Genomic DNA, 23564 nt, shown 5'->3' with positions numbered 1-23564 from the left:
TTTCGGCTTCACGCTGGGAACCCTACTGCGCATGCTGGCCTGGTGTCGGAGAGACCCGGCGGCGGTCTCTCCTACTGGCCCAGCGGCCGGGGGAGGGAGGAGAAGGGAGCCCTGCGCTAACGTCAAGGGGTGTGGCCCGGGCTCCCGGAAGTGGGAAAGGATACCTGGTATCCTCTCCCCTCCCCTCCCCCCCCCCCCCGAAAGGTGCCAATTGTGGCACCAGAGGGGGGAGGAATGCGATGAGCGGAAGTTCCACTTTTGGGTGAAACTCTGCTTTAAAGTAATACTAAAGGCTCCTTTTTTTTCCTAGCCTAAAAAAATATGTTATGCTTACTTCCTCTGCGCAAGGATATTGCCTGGAGTGGCCCGATTGTTTCATTTATCTGCCCATCCTCCATTCATACTGAATAGTGCTTTTCATAGATTTTAAGATCTTAATTCAGCACTTGGAGAATAAAGCTTTACACACATTCCCGGTGGCTGCCATCCGATTGCTTTCACACAGCCCCGTTCACATTATACTGTGCATTACATTCAGTGGAGTACAGGGGAGATATCCAGTCTTTGAGATCCTTGGTGTCTCATTAAAAGAGAACCTGTCTCCAAAAAATCATCAGTTAAAGGGTCACTAAAGGAAAACATTTTTTTAGCTGAATAGCTTCCTTTACCTTACTGCAGTCCTGGTTTCATGTCCTCATTGTTCGTTTTTGCGCTAATCCTTCTCTGTTCTGAACACTTCCTGGTTGTCTGTTTCCTGATGAAAAAAGTCATTGGAGCTTTCTCTCTGTGGTCACTAATCAAGGAGGTGTGATTACTGTGTGTCTAAAACCCCTCAACACCAATCAGTTTTGTTTTACAAACCATCACTGCCCTGTATTGGCTCTGTGTCTCTGTACATCACAGAGCAGGAAACAGCATGCAAAAACGAAACTGAAACTGTAGGTACATTATATGATTGATTTTTATCTATTTTTAATCATTTTTAAAAGGAATCAGTTAACTATTATGTCTCTATGCCCTGTAAACAGTCATTTCAGCAAAAAATTGTTTTCCTTTACAACTCCTTTAAGTAATTAATTTATTTTAATTGTAAAAAATTAAAGTTACACCCAAGCACATAAGTCGCCCCCCCCCCCCCCCCGTGATGCCCCCGACCCCCACATATACTCACATATGCATTAAAACACTGATTGCAATACACGTGTTTGATATTGTACTCCGCAGTGAGAGTATTATTTCTAGCACCAGATCTTCTCCGTAACACTAAACTAATGACCTATAGAGGGCTTTTAAAGTGTTGCCTATGGAAAATATAGGGTACTAAAGAATGACGCCATTCCACAGGCACACACACATTTAAGGTTTGACATGTTGGGTATCTATTTACTTGGTGCAACCTCATCTCTTATATTTTTAAAAACACACAAGTTTAGTGTACTTTTTACCCAAATTTTGAATTTCCTATACCTTTTCGGTAATATCGTGTGACATAAAAAATTGAACTACCACTATTTTATTCTCTAGGGTGTCTGCTTTCAGAAAATATATAATGTTTTGGGGAGTTTATGTAATCTTCAGGCCAAAAATTTTTTTTTAAGCATCTGTGCAAAAAAAAAAAGCAAAAACAGTCCAGGCAGCTAAAAACCGCTAGTTTTTAACTAAGCTTTTGAAATGCTTAGGGAATGCTTGTTTGTACACGGAGTGACAGTTTCATCCAATAAACTGATAGCTGTCTTTTTCTACCATGACATAAATTTTATCTGATTGGGTGATAGGTGCAGCACCAACGTCTTTCTCTAAATCACTGTTATGAAAAGCATTCCCATGTGACATATTAACAGTTCCTTGATAAAGAAATATGCGTTTTTTTATGCCCCTTCTCATTCATCCTTACATTCTTCTTATAGCTACTTTTCGTGTTTCCAAAAATCATGGGGTATATTCCAGGCCCACACAAAAAGATTTACAAAAACTATGTAAAGCTTGGAGCCTTTGTGGCCAAGAGACTTCGGATGAACAAGGAGACGCTGGACCCAAACAATCTACGTGATTTTGTAGACTGCTTTCTCATAAAGATTGAACAGGTGTGTATTTAGACCTTTTAGTTTGGTTTACAATACAATGTTCTTGCTGAATGTCAATTTTATATACACAGTCCTTTACCCACAGTTGGAAGGCAAAATCCCCAGCACAGCATGAACCAATTGGCTACAGCAGGGGAACAAAAATCCTTCCTGATCCCCTGAGAGGCAATCGGATATTCCCTGGATCAACATGTCCTGACATGTGATTAATATTTCAATTTAAACAAGATGCTTACTATGCTCTAAGTATATCTGAAGACAAAACGTAATTTTGTAGTTTAGCGTGGGGAAGGTATTTATTGTTGTCTGTATCCCCACTGTAGACATTCATCCTCTTTGTTTGTCCTTGTGACCGAAACAAGTGGTTAAGGGAAGTCATCCAATGGGGACACTAGGTTAGGGTGACCAGACATCCCCGATTTCAGGGGACAGTCCCTGGATTGAGGATACTGTCCCCGAACCAAGTCTGTCCCCAGTTTTGTCCCCGGATTGGATTTGAACAGGGGCTGGGGCAATTTCAAAGACAGTCAGTTAGGGGTGCAACGGATCGTGCCCGATCCGCGATCCGAACGGGTCAACCTGTTCGGATCGGCACAGTATGCGATCCGCGGAACGCACCGCGGCCTTAGGAAAGACCGCGGCTTCGGCCTAGCTCCGGAGCGGTCGGCCATCTTGGTACACTCGGCGGCAGTGCGTGCTGACGTCATCACCCCTCCCTCTGCTCGTGGATCTTTTCTATTCTACAAGAGCGCGCTGACTCTGCATGCAACCTGAGTACAGTGAGACGGACCGAGTACATCAGTACAGTGAGTTGGCTAATGGCTATTACAGGGGGAAAATGGCTATACACACAGTGTTACTGTTTACTAGTGTGGGGGCAATGTTGGCTATGACTTTTAATATTGCCCCCACACTAGTAAAACAGTAACACTGTAATTGCCATTTTTCCCACTGTAATGGTCCCAAAAATGTGTCAAAATTGTCCGATGTGTCCGCCATAATGTCACGGTCATGAAAAAAATCACTGATCGCCGCTATTGGTAGTAAAAAAAAAAATATTAATAAAAATGTAAAAAGACAAAACTTTTGTTTGTCTTGTGTTTTTTTTTTTTTTTTTACTGATCCGAAAATGATCCGATCCGTGACTCCTTTTTATCCGTTGCACCCCTACAGTCAGCGCACCTACTAACTTAGGGGGTGTATTTTGTTTCCATTATCTGTGCCCCTTTCTGATGATCATGTGCTGGTTGGAGCGGAGGGAATATTTCTTCAGTTTTGGGTGCATGCCCATTCAGTTCTTCTGCCTTGGTTCAAGTCCCGGCCAGCCGCCTGCCTGCTTATCTCCTTGCCTTCCCTGGCAAAGTGATCTTCCTCCGCACCCCATCCAGTAGTAGCCGGGGTCCGCGGGGAGAAGGGACTTGAGAGGTTGTGAGGCGGGCTGCGACAGTCAGAGAGTCGCTGATTGCTGCCATTACTAGTAAAAAAAAAAAATGTCCCCGGATTTCATTTTAAAAATCTGGTCACCTTACACTAGGTTATGTCCACTTACTTTGGAGATATTCCTTCTGACTTCCTGTTGTGTATTTAAAACAGGAGGCGAGAATAAGTCTACCCAAAGGCACATACTATTAGTGATGAACTTGGGCGTGGTTGAATACTCTTCTGGACCTATGTGGCTGAGCCCTCCAGGAAGCTGTAGCCCAAATCTGTGGCTGGGGTATTCCCCACCCCACACATATACAAGGGACTGTGGGGCAGGGAATGTCTCAAATAAAGACGATTTGTCTATTACAGGTGGCAGCTTCCTTTTGGGCTCAGTCTTGAGAGTTTGGAGGAGCATCCAAACGGGCCTGAGCTCATTTCTACACACTATAGACGGCACCAAAAACTCACAGGAGTTTTAACTCTTCTATATTTGAAAACTTTAAAAAATGCCTACAGTTATACTTTTTTTGGTCTAGTTATTCTTTTTTTTTTTTTTCTTTAGGAAAAGAAAAACCCAAATAGTCATTTCAACTATGAGACAATGTTGAAAACTACAGTGAATGTGTTCTTTGCTGGTACAGAAACAGTGGGGTCTACCTTGAGATATGGTTTTCTGATCATGCTGAAGCACCCAGAAGTGAGAGGTAATTGTACTGTAATTGTAGTATCCAGGGGTCAAGTCCTGTGGAAAAAAGTGTGGGAACTCCCACCCAAGATCCACTTCCCCACTCCCCCCATCGCGGGATTTAGAAAGAAGCAAGTTCTTTCTAAATCCCGCGATAACTCGCGGCAGACCTACGCAATGCCTCCTGGGAAAAATGACAAAAGCTCCCAGGAGACATTGCGGCATCGAGGAAGTGACGGAATACCCGCACACTACCCGATGAATCCATATACAGGAAGCGGCTAGTAACATAAAGGATTACTATGGTTCGCCTGCTCCTGACAGTGACTCGAGCTGGGCATCGCCGCTTAGTGAAGGATTGGCTCGGGCGGCTCGGCTTCTCTCGGCTGCTCTAGTCCTGCAAAGGGAACTGAGTTCCTGCTGTGAAAAAAGTGCAGGGACTCCGTTACCACGCATTCCCGCAGCACTTGAGCCCTGGTAGTATCCAAACAAACATTACAAATTGCTCTTTTTGTAGTCTAAAGGCCGATACACACGATCAGACTTTTTGACAACAAATGTCCGATGAACCTGTTTGATCAGACAATCCGACCATGTGTACGCTCCATCGGACAAACTTTTTGTTTTTTTTAATTGGAAAAATGTTCGCTGTGCAAACAGACAAACTTTCCGTCAACAAATCTCCTACGACGGCTAATCCGATCGTGTGTACACAAGTCCATCGGACTAAAGTCCAAAGTACAAACACGCATGCTCCGAACCCATGCTAAAGATCAGACAACAATAGCAGAAGTTGCACACAGGGTGGCGGTAAAGAGCTGAAAAAACATGTGATTTGGTGAAAGTTGGCTGAAAAAGTCCTACCGTGTGTGCAGAACAAGTTCACGGCCGATGGAAGTCCGATTGTGTGTATAAGGCTTTAGACAGATGCAAATAGTTCTTGCAATGAAGCAAGGCAGGTGTAAATACATTTATTTTTAAACCCAACTGAACTTTTAGTTTGAATTAACTAAATACAATGCAGATGCATCAAAACTAATTAGCTAAATACTTTGAAGGTGTATCAAAACAAAAGCCCTGGAATTCATAGCTTGTCATAGACATTCTTTGGAAATCTACCTACTGTCCGTGCAACAAATAGAGCAATTTTGTAAAGATTCATGTAAGTGTCGGTAAGGCATATATGAATGTGTTGCAAAAGGTCTCAGAATTTTGTCTGGGGTACAATTACTCCAACACTAATAAGGTCTTAGGTACCTACACTTTTCTCATCACCAATATGGTGGTATTTGGAATTTATGAAACTACTTTTATGAATCTGGTATAGGACTTTAAAATATGCCCATGGTGGCAGAAAAATTCTCTGGAAGGCAGCCACAGCATGACTAAAAGAGGCATGCTGCAGAGAATGACCATCAGTCTGTGTAAAAGCAGTGGGCTCTTTGACCAGGTATGACACACACCCCTGCTAAGTTGTCATTCGAATGAGTAGGGAGCATGATCTTTGCTGTTTGAAGTTCTATGGGTCTGTCTAACTTAGCAGTGGGCGTGCCAGACCTCTGCAAAGCAACGGCTGCTTCTATTAAGAGAGAAATAATCCTTCTCTGCAGTTTTCTGGTAGGAGACAGGCTTTTTCTACTTTGGCTATGACTGTTTTTTTTTTAAATAACAAACTAAGACTTTGGACACCTTTTGTTTTATGCATTTAAAAGGTATTTATCTGATTTAAACTTGTAGGCAGGTGGAGGCTTCAGTATATCCTCCAGCCTGAAGATGGCACTGTGCCATTTCTTCAGGCTGGTAGGAGCCTATTTTTAAGACTAATTGCCTCCTGCTATGGGCTCCAGCCAGCCATCACTGGGAGGTCTGCAATCCTATTGGGTTCTGAAGTCCCTCAAGATTTGGTCAGCCATCTTGACTAAGGATTCTAAAAACAGTAGGATACTGCATCATTCGTACAGTCATCCATCATACATACTTGTTGAGGAGGGGAAGAAGGTTTATCATTACAGATGTGGCAGAGTGCCCCTTTATACACAGTCAAGTGCAATCCCTTTAATCCAAACTCCCACAATCTTCTGGGTTCCCAGCATCCCCTGAGCTCTTGGTCACTCCCAGGGGATACAAATTCCGGCTCCTCCCTGCTTCCTGTGCTCAGAGAAACCCTGCCTGATGGGACAGCATTAATTGGGCAAGTGAGCTGTCACCAGGTGTTGGGTTCTCCCCCATTAAGTCTGTGTGGGCCACCAGCAGTGAGCACAAGAGCATGCATCTATCTATCTAACCCCAGTCACTGGAGAGGACTTTGCTAAGGTCCATGTGGAGAAGCTGTCCATGCAGTAGAGTGGCCCTATCTTCATCCACCAGAACCTCCTGACCGAAGACAACAGCAGTGCCAGTGTGAAGCCTGTGCCACCTGTCGATGCACCAAACCATGAGCTTTCCAGAACCTTCCCTCATAAGGTGGACATGTGAGACATTGGGGGTTATTTACTAAAGGCAAATACTACTTTGCACATGATTGGATAATGAAATCAGCAGAGCTTCCCCTCATTTCAGATCTACCCCTCAGATTTAAAGCAACTGCACTTCCAAGTAGTGCAAAGTGGAGTTGCCTTTCGTAAATAACCCACATTATCTTATTTTCTGAACTCAGGAACTCTACTGCCATCTAGTGGCTATTTGTAAAAGTGTTCTCATTTATTTTGTTCCTGTTTCCCCATGCACTGTTTTGTTGACCTTCATTGTTTAGTAAAGTAGAAATTGCATATCACCGCTGGTCTGATCACTTGGCTGATACCATTACACTACACAGAGTGTCTGCTTTGTCATCTTCCTGGAACAGTCTCCCACTGGTAGCTGGATATCTGCAAGAACATATGGGAATGGCAGTCTGAACAAGCAATATCATAGCCCCTCTTAGGGGCTGTACTAGGTGCTGTACGTATAGGGTGACCACGTGTCCCGGATTGCCCGGGACAGTCCCACATTTTGCAGGTCTGTCCCGGGCACATTCATTCCAGGACAATACAGTGTCCTGGAATGAAACTGACACAGCCACCCCCCCCCCTCCCGCCTCGGGCCAATCTGATGCCTCCAAAAAAGGCTGCCACATCACCGCCTTACTCACTGACAGTACTTGTCCTGGCCGGGAATGCCTGGAGGAGAACAATCCCGCCCCTGCTTGTGATTGGAGAAATTATAAATCCCGCCTCTTGTGTCCAATCACTGTGCTGTGATTCGTTATAGCACATGTTGATTTTTGGGAAGGGAGGGTGTCCCTGAATGGTAGTTTGGAAATGTGGTCACTCTATGTACGTACCTCCAGGAAAGCTGCCCTGTCAGTGCCCAAGCTGCTCCAACGGTCTGAGGATCTGAAATCCCAGCTCTTCTTCCTCTTCTCTGTGCAGCCCTTCCAGGATGGTCGAGAGCGGTTCACTGAGCAGGTGCTGAACAATTACAATCACTCTGGCACGTCCCGGAAGCGCTGCACAAAGAAGAGGAGGAAGAGCGTGAATTTCAAATCCCTGGACTTCATCCCTTGAGGTAAGTACAGCAGTGACCAGGGGGACTGTACACTGTTAGTTCTGTAACGGAGAATTAACACTTTTGGTTTTGTCCAGCATATGCTCAGTTAACCTTGGTCAGTTTACAGGAATGTGCGCACAAACCCTGTCAAGTCATTTAGCCACTTGTCTGGCCTGTCCTATGTGGAAGATATTATAGAGATGCTCTGACTTTTATTCCAATACTCACGTGGGATACATTTCCAAAGAATGGTTTATAATTTCAGCAATCAATTTTCTCATCAGAGAAAGTTCAAGAGGAAATAGACCGTGTGATTGGTCGAGATAGAGGTCCATGCATAGATGATCGCAGCAAGATGCCCTACACTGAAGCAGTAATTTATGAAATCCAGAGATATGCAGACATAGTGCCCATGAGTGTTCCTCATACTGTCACCCGGGACATCACATTCCGTGGCTACGACCTGCCTGAGGTATTTGTTGTTTTGCTTTGTCTTGCTTTGTCTTTTAGGGTTACTTTGCAGTAAAAGCAAGGAAGCATTAAAACCTCTGTAGTGTATTGAAGTAGTTGCAAACTGTCACTCAAAAAAAAAAATAAAGCAATCGGCAAGGCAAAGGCATAATGAGCCAGTATGCATCTGTGACCTGCTACATGTCTCCATGAGTTATTTCCGGGGTTTTCGGGCTACGGCCCTGTGATTGGCTGGAGCCACGATGACGCTGATCACGGCACAGCAACTGAAGAAATGTCATGAGTGAACCATTTCTTCAGTGTGCATGTGCCGATAACGTCAGCACATGCAAATACAGTGAATATCTTCTAAATGGTGCAAGTTTATGAGATACTCACGGTATCCACATTTAGGCAAAAGTGGTAGTACAGAGTTTACAACCACTTTAATGTGCTTTGCTTTACCAAGCAAAAATGAAGTACCTACAAACTATGTACAATTTTAGGAAAACAATACAAGTGTCAAGTCTCTGATGTGAGGCCGAGTAGCAGAGAGTGCGCCCCTTGCGGCTAAGTGCAGCGCTCCCCTCACAGGAGCAAGCCAGGTCATAAACAGTGGGCAGTGGATCGAAGAATAGTCAGCCAAGCCAAGGTCAGAGCGAGAAGATAATCGGGATCACAGGTCAAGCCAAAAGTAGAGGTCAAGCCAGGAGTCACAAGGTAAACAGACACAGGAACACAGGAAGCTGACGACAATCCAGCAATTTGGGTCAGACAGTGGCAGCCTTTTATAGGCCAGCAGGGGGATCCACCTGTCACATGATGTGCCTCTGGCGGCCATTTCTTCTACTGGCAAGATTGCCAGTACTTCCACAGCCATTTCCCTGACACAGCCTTTGGCCATTTCTTCTACTGGCAAGATTGCCAGTACTTCCACGGCCATTTCCCTGACAACAAGACATATAAAGTATTACAACATATGCATACAATATACACATGCACAAGCTATCTACCCTCCATAGCTAATGAGCATGGACAATGTATGCAATAGGTATACACTAAACAGTTACTTAATTTGGCTGTTCTTGGTGATGGGGTCATCTCTCTAGACTGCTCCTTGCTTTTTGGAGTCCTAAAAAAAACTATTACATTTGTGTTCAGCACATGAATGTGTTCAAGTCCTTTGTTCCCTCTCCATACTTCCTGCCAACATCTCTTCCTTTTCCATACAGGTTAATTAGCATAGGTGTGCGCACAGGGTGTGCTGGGTGTGACTGGGCACACTCTAATCACCCTGTGCGATTCAGATTTCCCCTGCCGAACACCCCTACCCCCCTGTGGCAGGTAAGGCTACAGAGAAAAGGACTGGGGAATCTATGTCCTCAGTCCCTTTCTCTTCTATTTCACCAAAGCCCCTCAATGGGGCTCCTAACCAATTATAAAAAATAATAAAAAAAATAATAATATTATCATTTTTTTTTTTTAAATTACAACAAAATAAAATAATAAAAATGAAAAAACTATTGACACCAATCTCATCCCTACTGACACTGTCCACTGCTCTACTGCGCATGCGTGTTTGAGCTTTGGGGGTGCACACCCTAATGCAAGAGAGAGAAGAGCAAAGTTCAGATCCCTGGACCGGCTGTGAAAGCCCTGACAGCTCAGGATCAATGAAGGTAAGTACTTCTGGGACCAGGGAGTAATGGCTAGACATGTGCACACTGAAATATTTTGTTTCGGAATTTCGTTTTCATCCGAAAAATAAATACATTTATTTACTCCTGAAATTCATTTTTATTTATTTTGTTTTGTTAAAAAATACATTCGTCCGAAAATCTGAATTAAGGTTGAATGTGTCAATTGAAGGCTTATGGTGTCTGTTGAATGTTCTAAGAAGATTCGACAGAGCAGCTAAACTGTACGACGCCGCAATACATTTCCGGTTGAATGTTCCGCCTACAAGCTATAGTAGAATTCTAATGTTGTATGACACTAGTAATAATTATATTTATGAATTATTATTACTAGTCAACCAACATTAGAATTCTTCTATAGCCTATGGGCCGAGCATTTGACTGGAAATGTAGGATTGCGGCGTCGTACAGTTTAGCTGCTTGTCGAATCTTCTTAGAGCTTTCGACAGACACCATAAGCCTTCAATGACAGATTCGACGTTTGTATGTTTTTCACTACTTCGTAGAATCTTCGTCTTTCATGTCGAATGGTCTACCCCAACACTGTCTATATAATGTCAAATCTTTTCTCTCTATGTCGAATAATCTTGGACTAATAGAGTTAAGGTTAGGCACATTCGACCACAGGTTCAATAGACACAGATTGTTATTGTCAGATCGTGTGTTCCTATCAAGTAGGGACAACAATCTCTCTCCTCCTCCTAGTGTTAACACCTTCCCTGCCAGTGACATTTATACAGTAATCAGTGGCTATTTATAGCACTGATCGCTGTATAAATGTCAATGGTCCCAAAAAAGTGTTCAATTTGTCCTCCGCAATATCTCAGTTCCGATAAAAATCGCAGATCGCCGCCATTACTAGTAAAAAAATATATAAAAATGCCATAAATCAATCCCCTATTTTGTAGACGCTATAAATTTTGCGCAAACCGATCAATATACACTTATTGCGTTTTTTTTTTTTTACCAAAAATATGTAGAAAAATACGTATCGGCCTACACTGATGAAGAAATTTGTTTTTTTTGCTTTTTTTTTAATCGGGATATTTATTATAGCAAAAAGTACAAAATATTGTGTTATTTTTCAAAATTGTCGCTTTTTTTTGTTTATAGCGCAAAAAATTAAAACCGCAGAGGTGATCAAACACCACCAAAAGAAAGCTCTATTTGTGGGAAAAAAAGGACGTACATTTTGTTTGAGTACAGTGTCACACGACTACGCAATTGTCAGTTAAAGCGACGCAGTGCTTTATTGCAAAAAAATGCCTGGTCAGGAAAGAGAAAAATCCTTCTGGGGCTGAAGTGGATAATTGTGATTTGTTTGCACATATTTCCCATACTGACATTGGGACATTACTGTGCAAACTTTTAACAACTTAAAAGTACTCACGTTTGCATCTCGTGCCAAATCATGAGAAACCTTTGGCATACAAACTTCCCTGTAAGGATTAGAACAGTCTGTACTTCATATATTGTTTACAAGCACACCCTGCGCTGTCATGAACACTTGTAATGCGATTTTTCCACCTGTCAGATAAAAACCTTTCACATGGTTTCAATTAAAATGCATTAAATGCATATGGCAGGTTTGTGAGATTACTATATAAATCTCTCTGTCAGCAGTGAGCTGCAAGGTTTTGGATAAACAACTTTTAAAAGGGAAAGTATTCATTAACCGGCCACTTTAATAGGTGTACCATAGTACCGGGTTAGACCCCCTTCAGAACTGCCTTAAAGCGGAGGTCCACCCAAATTTTTTTTTTTTTAAAAGCCAGCAGCTACAAATACTTACCTGTCCAGTGCGCCCACGATGTCGGCAGCCAAGGCCGAGCAATCGCTCATCTCTCGGCTGCCCCCGCCGCCATCCTCGGTGAGGGAACCAGAAAGTTAAGCATTGCGGCTTCACTGCCCCGTTCCCTACTGCGCATGCGCGAGTAGTGTGGCGCACTCTCACTGGTCCCCGCTCTCTCCTGGGACCAGTGTGTTTCCCAGAAGACAGAGGGGGGGAGTCTATGCCCAGAAGTGGGTGAAAATATACCTGTCTTGCTTTCTCCCTGGTGTGGAGTGTCGTGCTCGCCCCCTCCCTTGAACTACAGGAGAGTCAGGACGCCCACTAACACACAGCTACTTTTTCTATCTGCAACGTAGAGAGTGTCCTGACTCTCCTGTAGTCCAAGGGAGGGGGTGAGCATGACACTCCACACCAGGGAGAAAGCCTCGCATTACTGTGTGGAGTTACAGACAGAAGAACAGGAAGTGAGGATTTCTCAGAAGAAATAAGGACATTTAAAAGCAAAATGGAAGGATGAGGTAAGTGAAGGAGGACTGCACTAAGGTAAAGGAAGCTATTTAGGGGGGGAAATGGTACCTTTACAACCCCTTTAAATTCCATTGCCCCATACAGACATAGAGCTGGAGGAAGAGTATTCTGGAGCCTGGCATTGCATCTGCCATCCACTGATCATGGTTGCAATGCTTTGCTGGTTCGTTGCAAAAAATAACAAAAGCACTTTTTTTTTAAACATATGTGAATTTATTCTGAAAAAAGGTGGACCTAGCCTTGACTATTAACAATGCAAAGCACTTGATGATTTGACATTCAGAGAATAGAGTCCGTTCCAAATACTGTTTACCACAAAGGGGCAGAAACCAAATGGCTCCCATTTGGGGGCCATCAGCTAGTCATTAGCTGGCCACACCATGACAAAAGTAGCGTTTGATTCTGCAAATTTATAAGGGACTACTGCTAAGCAAGCGCTTCATTTAATAGCAGTATAGAACTCTAAGGCCTGGTTCACACCTATGCGAATTGGTTGCGGCTTAAAACGCATCCAATTCGCATAACATTATAAAATACATTGATTTCAATGAGGCTTGTTCACATATGTGCGATGCATTCGCACTGCGCATTGCCGAAAAAACGTGTGCGTTTTCTAGGCATTGCGGTGGGGCTCAGGTGCAAATTCAGGTCCATTATCTTCTATGGGCATGCATCTGATTCGCACATAGGGTGCCCACGTGTCCCGGATTGCCCGGGACTGTCCCGCAATTGACATGTCTGTCCCGGGTCCCGGGCACCTTCATTCCGGGACAATACAGTGTCCCGGAATGAAATAGATGACACAACCACCCCCTACTAACTAGTAACTACATTTCTGAAACTGGTTGCTAGGGCCGGCACTGCCTGGCGTCTTGCAACCAGTGACAATTTACTCTCAGACAGTGAGACCGGGAGTGAGGCCTGTGCCTAGTGCAGGGCTGCTGTCCCCACCCACCTCGGCACCTCCTCCTTCTCCGGCACCAAGTGGCAAGCAGCATGGACTGGTGTGATCTTCACTCTCCAGATAGTGACTCCACTCCTTTCCTTCAATGCACGTGGCTCATGCAGAGGGAGTGACAGCAGCACTGTATCTGGTGGCAAGTGGCACATTCACCTGACAAATGACCCGCCGCCAAATTCCCCATCAACCCCGAGACTACATTCCCCACCCTCATCTTTTTTTGGGGAAGGTGAGAGAGTGTGTGTGTCCCTGAATGGCAGTTTGGAAATGTGGTCACCCTATTCGCACATGTGTTCATTTCTCTTCAGGATTTGTCTCATTCAGCTCAATACACTTCCCCCATCCCCCTCCCCTCTCCCAGGTCTCCAAATTCGCAGCTAAAACGGAGATGATCTGCTGAACAGTTCTCTTATCTCTCTGAAAAGATAACAGAGCTGAAATTCGCACCGCACTAGTGTGAATCCGGCCCCAAGACTGAATAACCTTACAGGTGCTAAACTAATTCCAGTTTTCAATTTGACACCACTGTGGTTTGCTCACAAGATCCTCATAATAATTATATAAGAAGAAATCTGATTCTACTAGGTGTTAGGGTATAGTATGTATCATATAACTTATCCTAAAAGAAGATTGGTGTTCAGGAACTTAAGAGAAAGTGAGAACTTAATGCTGGCAATTCATATTCCACTAAATACATAACAAAAGGAAAAATAGTACAAAGGGACAGATGGGGACCAACAAGGGACAGAGAAAAACACACCAGTAACTCAGTAGTAAGTAATATAATGCTATAAAAATAACAAGAAAAGGTAGGTACTAAACATTCAATAATAACAATTTAGAGTGTGCATAGGAAATTGTACAGTATATTTAGGCATATTACCATGGGAAGCTTAGGAAGTTAGGTTATGGGAAAATTAGACTTTAACACAAAGGATTTGTAATAAACGTCCGCATACCACTATTATCTGCACTACTTTTGATAGAAAGTTTAAAGGGTTGGTTCACGTTTGCATAAAAAATTTAAAGGTGAACTAACACCATGCACCCTTCCCATACCCCCTGGCCCTCGCTGTACTTTCCTCCGGTGATCCTGAGCTGATCCTCTTTTCAGTGCAGGGCTTCCGGGACAGACCAGATCAGAATCAATCTGGTACATCCAAGAAGTACTACGCAGAGAAGAGAGAGAAGAGCAAAGTTCAGATCCCTGGACCGGCTGTGAAAGCCCTGACAGCTCAGTCAGGATCAATGGAGGTAAGTACTTCTGGGACCAGGGAGTAATGGGTAGACATGTGCACACTGAAATATTTTGTTTCGGAATTTCATTTTCATCCGAAAAATGTATTTATTTAGTTACTCCCGAAATTCATTTTTATTTATTTTGTTTCGTTAAAAAATGCATTTGTCCAAAAATCCGAATTAATTAAGGTTGAATCTGTCAATTGAAGGCTTATGGTGCCTGTCGAATGTTCTAAGAAGATTCGACGGAGCAGCTAAACTGTACGACGACGCAATCGTACATTTCCGGTTGAATGTTTCCGCCTACAAGCTATAGAAGAATTCTAATGTTGTATGACACGAGTAATAATTATATTTATGAATTATTATTACTAGTCAACCAATATTAGAATTCTTCTATAACCTATGGGCCAAGCATTTGACCGGAAATGTACGATTGCGGAGTCTTAGGCCTTGTACACACGACCGAACATGTCCGCTGAAACTGGTCCGCGGACCAGTTTCCGCGGACATGTCCGACCGTGTGTAGGGCCTAGCGGACAGTTTTCCGGCCTAGCGGACAGGTTTCCAGCGGACAAAAGTTTCTTAGCTTGTACGGTGGAAACCTGTCCGTCGGACATGTCCGATGGTTAGTACACCTAACCATCGGACCGAAATCCCAAGCATGCGTCAAAGTGATTCGACGCATGCGTGGAAGCATTAAACTTCCTGGTTTGCGCACGTCACCGCGTCATCGTCGCCGCCACGTCGCCGCCACGTCACCGCGTTTTCTGTCCGCGGGGAATTTGGTCTGATGGTGTGTACACACATCAGACCAAAAGCTCCCAGCAGACATGTCCGATGAAAACGGTCCACGGACCGTTTTCATCGCACATGTCTGATCGTGTGTACAGGGACTTACAGTTTAGCTGCTTGTCGAATCTCTTAGAACTTTCGACAAACACCATAAGCCTTCAATGACAGATTCGACGGACTAATAGAATCTTGGACTAATAGAGATAGGTTAGGCACATTCGACCGCAGATTCAATAGACACAGATTGTTATTGTCAGCGTCATGTCAAATCTCCTATCTATAGTGAACTGTTGTAGCAACGAAAACAAAACATTTTTTATGTCGGATCTTTCGGATTTCGGATTCTGCGCGTTCGTTTTCGTTTGTTAAAAAGATAACGAAAATACCAGAAATTTGGACGAAAATACATTTGGATAAAAACGAATGCACATGTCTAGAAATGGGGAGGGTGTAAGGTGTTAGATCACCTTTACGTTTTTTTGTAAGCACACCACATACCAAGTGTATTTTTACTATAAAGTTGTATTCAGCATATAAGAACTATTATACAATTGGTACAAAGCGAAAATTCACATCACACATAATATAGCAATGGTATTTTCTATATTGTTAATACCAATCGATATCTAAAAAAAAGTAGGTTATTTGGGGGGGAAGACATTGGCGATGGCCAATGAATCAACATCATGATTCCATAATTTTTTTTTTACTATCTGATAAATATATATTGCTAATGAATACCTGACCTTACAGTAAGATTGCCTAGTATGTACAACAACTTCTTTCCGTTTCCACAGAGTCTGAGTCACCCATGTGACAGTCAACTACTAAAATATACCACACCACACCTAATCTTCCATCTCACTAGACCAAGAACACATACCATGTTCTTTTTCAACATTGCCATTGTTCCCTTCACCCTTCCTTGTATACCATTACTTAAATCTTTTAACAACATTTTTGTAAATGATTTATTTTTTCCTATCATCTCAAGTTCAATGTGATCTTTTGGTCTGAAATTCCGACTGTGTGTAGGCTCCATCTGACTTTTTCTGTCGGAATTTCCGACGGCAAAAATTTGAGAGCTGGTTCTCAATTTTTCCGAAACGAAAAGTTCTTGTCGGAAATTCCGATCTTCTGTATGCAATTCCGACGCACAAAAAACACGCATGCTCGGAATCAATTCGACGCATGCTCGGAATCATTGAACTTAATTTTTCTCGGCCCGTTGTAGTGTTGTACGTCACCGCGTTCTTGAATTTTGTGTGACCGTGTGTATGCAACACAAGTTTGAGACAACATTCCGTCTGAAAAAAAATCCACGGTTTTCTTGTCGGAATTTCCGATCATTGTATGTGGCATAAAAATGTTGAAAATATATTTTCAGTGTTATGCTTGATGTGACGTGGCATACCTGGATATTTTTAGCTATTGTATAACAGTGCTTGTAAGCTAAATGCAATGCAATAGTAAATGCATTCTGGTATGTGGTGTGCTTACTCAATGGGCCAGATTCAGAGAGACTTACGACGGCGTATCAGTGGATATGCCGTCGTAAGTCCGAATGAGCGCCGTCCTATCTTTGCGCGCATTCTTAAAATGAGATACGCCTCACTGTTGCCAAGATACGACCGACGTAAGTCTCCTACGCCGTCGTATCTTGGCTGCATATTTACGCTGGCCGCTAGGGGCGTTTACGTTGATTTACGCGTCGAAAATGTAAATGAGCAAGATACGCCAATTCACGAACGTACGTACGCCCGTCGCAGTAAGCTACGCCATTTACGTAAGACATACGCCGGCGTAAAGATAAAACACCTCTCTAGGTGGCGCAGCCCATGCAAGGTATGGACATCGGAACTGCCGTCAGATTTTACGTTGTTTGCGTAAGTCGTGCGTGAATGGGGCTGGGCGTAAGTTAGGTTCACGTCGTACGCATTGAGCCGTCGTATCGTAGGGAGTATTTGCGACGTGATTCTGAGCATGCGCCGTACCAACGGCCATTCATTTACATGGGGTCACGGTTATTTTACATGTAGCACGCCCACAACCTGCCTAATTTGAATTAGGCGGGCTTACGGCGGCCCATTTTCGCTACGCTGACGTAACTTAGGGAGCAAGTGCTTTGTGAATACTGGCCTTGCCTCACTATGTTACGTCGGCGTAGTGCGCTACGCCGGCCAAAAGATACGCCGCTATACGTGAATCTGGCCCAAAGTGTTTTACTAAACCCAGGAGCCTTACATTCACTATATCTGGTCTCCCACAGTACATAGAACATGGAAATGCAATTATTTTAGTAAATATAAATTGCTCAATTCCTTTTCTCATCAGCAGTATATAGCAGTTATGAGAATTCTGTCAGTGTCCTGCTGAGCACTGGTTAAAGCTTGTAGGAGAGGTTTTCGTTCTCATCTAACTGCCCTTTGAGGCTGCATGACCCCTGACTCTGTCTGGACAGTGCTGATTGGCCCTGTGCAGATCACATGCACCTTTCCAAGAAAAAAAAAACCTCTCTAGCAATACACACCAAACTGAGAATGTGCAGTGTGTCCTAGCGCCAGATGAATAGATGACAGTGGAAGAAGGGGAGGATCAGAGACGACAGGCTCAAACAGCCTTTTTACACAATGTGGAGGATTAACTCCTTAGATTCCACAGAGAGTATAACAAGCATGCTTTACTGTATATACAGACTGATTTTACTGTTGTGGGTTTAGTAAAAAATAACCTTAAGACTGTAAAGGTTATTTTTTATTTTTAATAACAAACATGTTATACTTATCTGCTCTGTGCATTGGTTTTCACAGAGCAGCCCCGTAATTCGCCTGCTGGCAATCTTGGCTCCTCCTCTCGGAGCACCCCCATAGCAAGCCAATGGCTATGGGGGCACTCATGAGAGCTCGATCCCGCATGAGTGCCCCCATAGCAAGCCAATGGCTATGGGGGCACTCATGAGAGCTCGATCCCGCATGAGTGCCCCCATAGCAAGTCCTTCTCCCCTCTCCCTCCATGCAGAGTTGACTAACAGTTGCTGGAGCCAATGGCACCCACTGCTGCCGTGTCTCCTGTGAGAAAGGATAGAGGGAAGACGAGCTCCTGCAGACAGACACAGCTCTGGATCAAGACTAGGCTGGGTGAGCAATTTTGAAAGTTTTTTTTTACCTTAATAAAGGTAATAAATTATATGTTTTATTTACAGGGTCTCAACATCATGCCCTTGATTTGCACATCCCAGTATGACTCTACAAAGTTTAAGAATCCACACTCTTTTGACCCAACACACTTCCTGGATACAAATGGACTCTTCAAGAAAAATGAGGCATTCATGGCATTTTCAGCAGGTATCTAATGACTTTTTATTGCCAAATTAAAATTAAACAACAGAAAATGTCCATTGTTCTATACAGTAGCAAAAAATATTGACCTTATTTTGTCTAGTTTCTACCAAAATATATCATTACTTTCTCATAGTAGGAGGAAGTTGGAGCTTAAAGCCCAACTCTGGGAAATATGAAAGTTCTTTCTTGTGGTGGGGCTGTGTTAGCACTGCAAGTGTTAACTGCTCTAGGGGTAGGTCTAGGGGAGAGTAAAATGCTCTGCGGTAGACTGTCCCTATGCATCATCAAATCCAGGGCTATGGACACTGCTTTGGTCTTGATGATGTCTGGAACTTAGACAACTGGAGTATGGAGAAGCTGTTGCGCAGACTGTTCTAGCAGCACTGAGGAGTAGAGGATCGGATAAGTAAATCTTCTACATCTAAAGCAGATAACCCTTTCAGTGTGGGTGCAGCATCATTTTTAAGTCTCCCTTTAAAGCCCAACGAACCTTTGGAAGCTGGGTTTTAATGCAGCTTATGGAAGCAGAACAAACCAGGATAAATAACTTGGTTAACAACCAGCAACATACAAACTCAATTTTTGGAAGAATATGCAGTTATGACCGTATTAAAAGCAGTGGCAGCTGGTGGTTTTCTGTTTGGGGGAGCCCCCCCCCCCTCGCTGTCTGGCAGTCTACCGGCACTTACCCCATCTAGGTGGTGGGGTTTAGGCATTGGCAGGCACATCGGGCAGTGGCAGGGGTCGGGGCATCGGCGGACACATCGGGCATCGGCAGAGATCGGGGCACGGCTCCTGTGTCCTTGCTTCCGTCGTGCGTCTCCTCCTCCTAGGCATCCAATAGGATCACCTGTCCTTTCAGCCAATTGGGTGAGGGGTATCAGACCCGCTTACCAATTTATTCGGAAGTAGGATCAGTGTTGCAACAGCAAATAATTATTTGCCGTTGTAACACCTGGGTGGTCCCATGGCGCAATGCTCTGCGACCCGAGCCCACCTTATTTTGAAGCATATTAGAGCCTCTGGATCTAATCGGGGGTTTCAAAATAAACCCCCCTACTGCTGTAATTCATGCACCTGGCTTCCTAAAGGGGCCGGATGCATCAAAAGGGGTAGCGGCATGTGCATCATAGAGCATTAATTAGGATGTGGGGGGCGTAGATAGAGGGGGCCACGTCACCCGCGGCCATCTTTTTGGTTTGAAATGATTAGACACCTGTATGCCTGCACTCAGTTTGAGTGCTGTATATTGTAAGCAGTTTTCTTACCTTTTATTCATTAAAAATCCTTACGGAGAGCACTAGATTGTCTTCCTCTGCTTTTTACATATGTTGTGGAGTTTATCTGAGTTCATCAAAAGCTGAATTGCGATCTCTATCCTGAGTGTGGGCTTTACTGGTTTGTGACCTGTTTGCAGGTTGAGTATATGAGGTGAGAGGCCAATATACCTGTGGTGGAGGGATCACTATCACCAGTTTTAAACGTTCTGCTCTTCACTGCACCAATTTATTTGTGCGCTTTCCACATGCACCAATTTATGGACCTTTTGATTTATGTTATGGACTTTATTTTATTTTAAATCTGTTTCATTCTGTTTCATTTATTCCAGTTCAATAATTCACTCACAAAGAATAAGCTTTGGGTTTGGGTCTATCATGAGTTTGACCCAAACTTGGGCTGGTCACAGTCTGTACTAGGGATGGGCTATCTGTTGGAGTCGAACAGAACAGCGAACAATTTAGGGTGTTGGCGGCAAATTTGAATGCCGCGGAACACCCTTTAAAAGTCTATGGGAGAAATCAAAAGTGCTAATTTTAAAGGTTAATATGCAAGTTACTGTCATAAAAAGTGTTTGGGGACCCAGGTCCTGCCCCAGGGGACATGTATCAATGCAAAAAAAAAAACTTTTTAAAAATAGAATTTTTTTCGGGAGCAGTGATTTTAATAATGCTTAAAGTGAAACAATAAAAGTGAAATATTCCTTTAATTTTCGTACCTGGGGGGTGTCTATAGTATTTCAGACCCAAATGGCCTGGTAAGGGACTAAGGGGGAAACCCATGTTTTTTTTTTCAATTACTTTTATCTGTATTGCCGGAACCCGACAATTCATCATAGCCGCGATCAGTTTTAAATGACCCTTTTTCCTTTAGAAATGTCATTTTGTGCAGGGACAGTTCTAAACACGGGAAACATGCGCTACTTTACAGGCATACTATAGACACCCCCAGGTATGAAATTTAAAGGAATATTTTGCTTTTATTGTTTCACTTTAAGCATTATTAAAATCACTGCTCCCGAAAAAACATCAGTTTTTAAAATGTTTTTTTTTTTGCATTGATAGAGGTCCCCTGGGGCAGGACCCAGGTCCCCAAACACTTTTTATGACAACAACTTGCATATTACCCTTTAAAATTAGCACATTTGATTTTTCATGTTCATGTCCCATAGACTTTAACGGTGTTCGCCTGTTCACATGTTCTGCTGCAAACCGAACCGGGGGGGGGGGGGGGGGGGGGTGTTCGGCTCATCCCTAGTCTGAACCAATGAAGCTACCATCTGCTGTCTTGTTTTAAATTGAAACATGTTTTTGGCTATGCAGAATGTATATTGTGTACTTTTTAAGCTTTTTTTCACAATGGTTTTTAAACATTCCTCTAGGAAAGCGGATCTGCCTTGGAGAGGGTCTGGCCCAAATGGAGTTATTCATTTTCTTTACCACCATCCTCCAAAACCTCACTCCAAAGCCTCTAGTGGACCCAAAGGACATTGATATCACTCCAGAAAGCAGTGGATTGGGAAATATACCACGGCCTTACAAAATGTGTCTGGTTCCTCGTTGAAAATACGAGGCGTAACTTGAAGGTCTTTAGCTAGAACATTAGAATACAACGAATACAATTATTTTCAATTGTTCTTTGTTTAGAAATTATAGGCACTAGGCAACTGTGGTTTTAGCATTTATTTTTCTTCAAAAGTTCTCTTTCTGCTCTTTACTGATTTGATATTTTACAATTAGCTCCCAATCAGTACCTATACATTATGAACTCACAAGCATTACTACATTGTTCAAGTGTTAAATTTCCAGCTAAAATCCTGCATCAGATCGCCATGTAATACCTTTTTCCATGGTAATTTTACCTGTGTGCCCTAGTTATAACCATAGGGCAAATTTGATAAGGCAGGGAAATGTGTCACATTTAATATGTAAATAACAGTAATATAAAGCTACTAATCTTGTCTGATTATTAAGGACCAATATACAATGTTTGCCCTCCTGAGGATTTTGACTATATGATGTATTGCCTGCTGAGCTAGTGTACGTTTCCTTTGTGGACACCCCTATGGTTAAAATAATCATTTCAAATGTGCTATATGATTCATACAAAATGTATATACTGTATACTTAATCATATAGTTATTTTCTCTCTCTCTTTGGTATTTTATTCTCATTGACGTTACCCCTTCTAGTTGAAGCCATCCTCTGGATTCTACAATTCTGCATTGTTGTGCATATATTTATATTTCTGTGCCAAAGACTGTTTTACTTGTATAGCACCCACTAGCTAGGGTGCTAGTGTAGATAGGTTAGTTGTTAGAGCAGGCAAATTGGCTTGGCTGAGAGCCAGGGTTGGGCTGAATTTGGGTCAGGGTTTAGTGACTCAGGGAGGATGGATGACTCATCTGGAAGCTCTCTCTGACACTTCCCCCTGGTATGGAAATTTTATAGAAAATGTTCAGAACTGGAGGATGGGAGTAAGGAGGGGATGTCGTGCATATTTATGAGGACCATGGCCAATCCTCAGCAAATGGGCTGGCAGGGGGCAGACTCACCTCATAAATAGACGTGTCAGGTGAAAGATGGGGATGGAGTGCTAAGGAGGCTGTTGGAGGCCCTTGCAGGATGCCCCCTAGTCTTGGGTGGAGGGTGCTGGAAGGATCCCCCACAATACATGGAGGAAACCCTTTCTGGAGGCATGGAAGCAAGTCAGAGGACAGCAGGAGCAGGTCAGCATGTCCAGGAGAACTCCTGAGAAGTCAGATCAATATTCCTATCGCACACGTTCCTGGTAGAAATGGCTCATAAAAATGGTGGGTGCTGCAACGAATACCAGTTGGGACCTGGAAACATCAAGCAAATGTACATATTCGCCAGAACACCAGGGATCGTCAAACTATGCCTAAAAAAGTTTTAATAACATGAAATTACATCACAAAGGTGCAACATTTCGGAGTCGCGCACAGGCCTGACGAAGGGGTCCTGCGCGACTCTGAAACGTTGCACCTATGTGATGTGATTTTTTGCTATTAAAACTTTTTTGGATGTAGTTTGACAATCCTTGGTGTGCTGGCGAATATGTACGTTTTCTCATGAGAAGTCAGCCGAGTGTGCTGGTGGGTGTTCAGTCTAGAGCAAGGGTCTCCAAACTTTATAAACAAAGGGCCAGTTTATTGTTCTTCAGACTTTAGGGGGGTCGGACTGTGGCCATAGTAGTGGAAATTTTCCAGGCATCAGTGTGCATAAACTTTACTATATTTGGAATTAGGGGAAGGAATAGTGTCCCATCGTTGGTATCATTGGGAGGAATAATGCCCTATTATTGGTGTCAGGGGGAGAAATTATGTCCCGCTGTTGGGTGTCAGTTGGGCATCCAATGGGCAGTCTCATCACAGTAAGAAGAATAGTACTCCAAGGGCCAGATAAAGGCAGGCAAAGGGCCACATCTGGCCCCAGGGCCGGAGTTAGAAGACCACTGGTGTAGAGGACTGTAGATAAGTTAGCCAGGAGGGCTAGTGAAGGGGGCAGCTGCAGCCAGGTGAGTTGGCAGTGCCTGAAGAGGTGGTGCTGGCATCAGTGACCACAGAGAGGTAGTGCTGAGAAAGTGTGAGCTGTGTCACCTTATCTTCAAGGGGGGCTGCGAGTTCCTGTCTGTAATGGGCCTTTGCTACCAAATTGCAACAAGGTGACAGCTGAGTTTCTGAAAGAAAGTGAGTGCTAAAGGAAGAATAGGAGTTGCATATAGGAGAAGTTGTCACTGAA

General features: G+C 43.5%; 1 protein-coding gene across 1 annotated transcript in view; it reads left to right on the top strand.

The window, feature by feature from the left end:
- The window catches only part of LOC120913318 (cytochrome P450 2F2-like), a 37880-nt gene extending 15925 nt beyond the window's left edge, over positions 1–21955 (top strand). Inside the window, exons 5-9 of the mRNA XM_040323186.1 lie at positions 1908–2084; positions 4072–4213; positions 8007–8194; positions 18387–18528; positions 21185–21955. Of these exons, the coding sequence (XP_040179120.1) occupies positions 1908–2084; positions 4072–4213; positions 8007–8194; positions 18387–18528; positions 21185–21366 (831 nt within the window). The 3' untranslated portion in view covers positions 21367–21955. The remainder of the gene's footprint in view (positions 1–1907; positions 2085–4071; positions 4214–8006; positions 8195–18386; positions 18529–21184) is intronic.
- Positions 21956–23564: the final 1609 nt, after the last annotated feature.

The sequence above is a fragment of the Rana temporaria genome, chromosome 9 (genome assembly GCF_905171775.1).
Source record: "Rana temporaria chromosome 9, aRanTem1.1, whole genome shotgun sequence".
Taxonomy (NCBI): Eukaryota; Metazoa; Chordata; class Amphibia; order Anura; family Ranidae; genus Rana; species Rana temporaria.
This window is presented reverse-complemented; position numbering and strand designations above follow the sequence as displayed.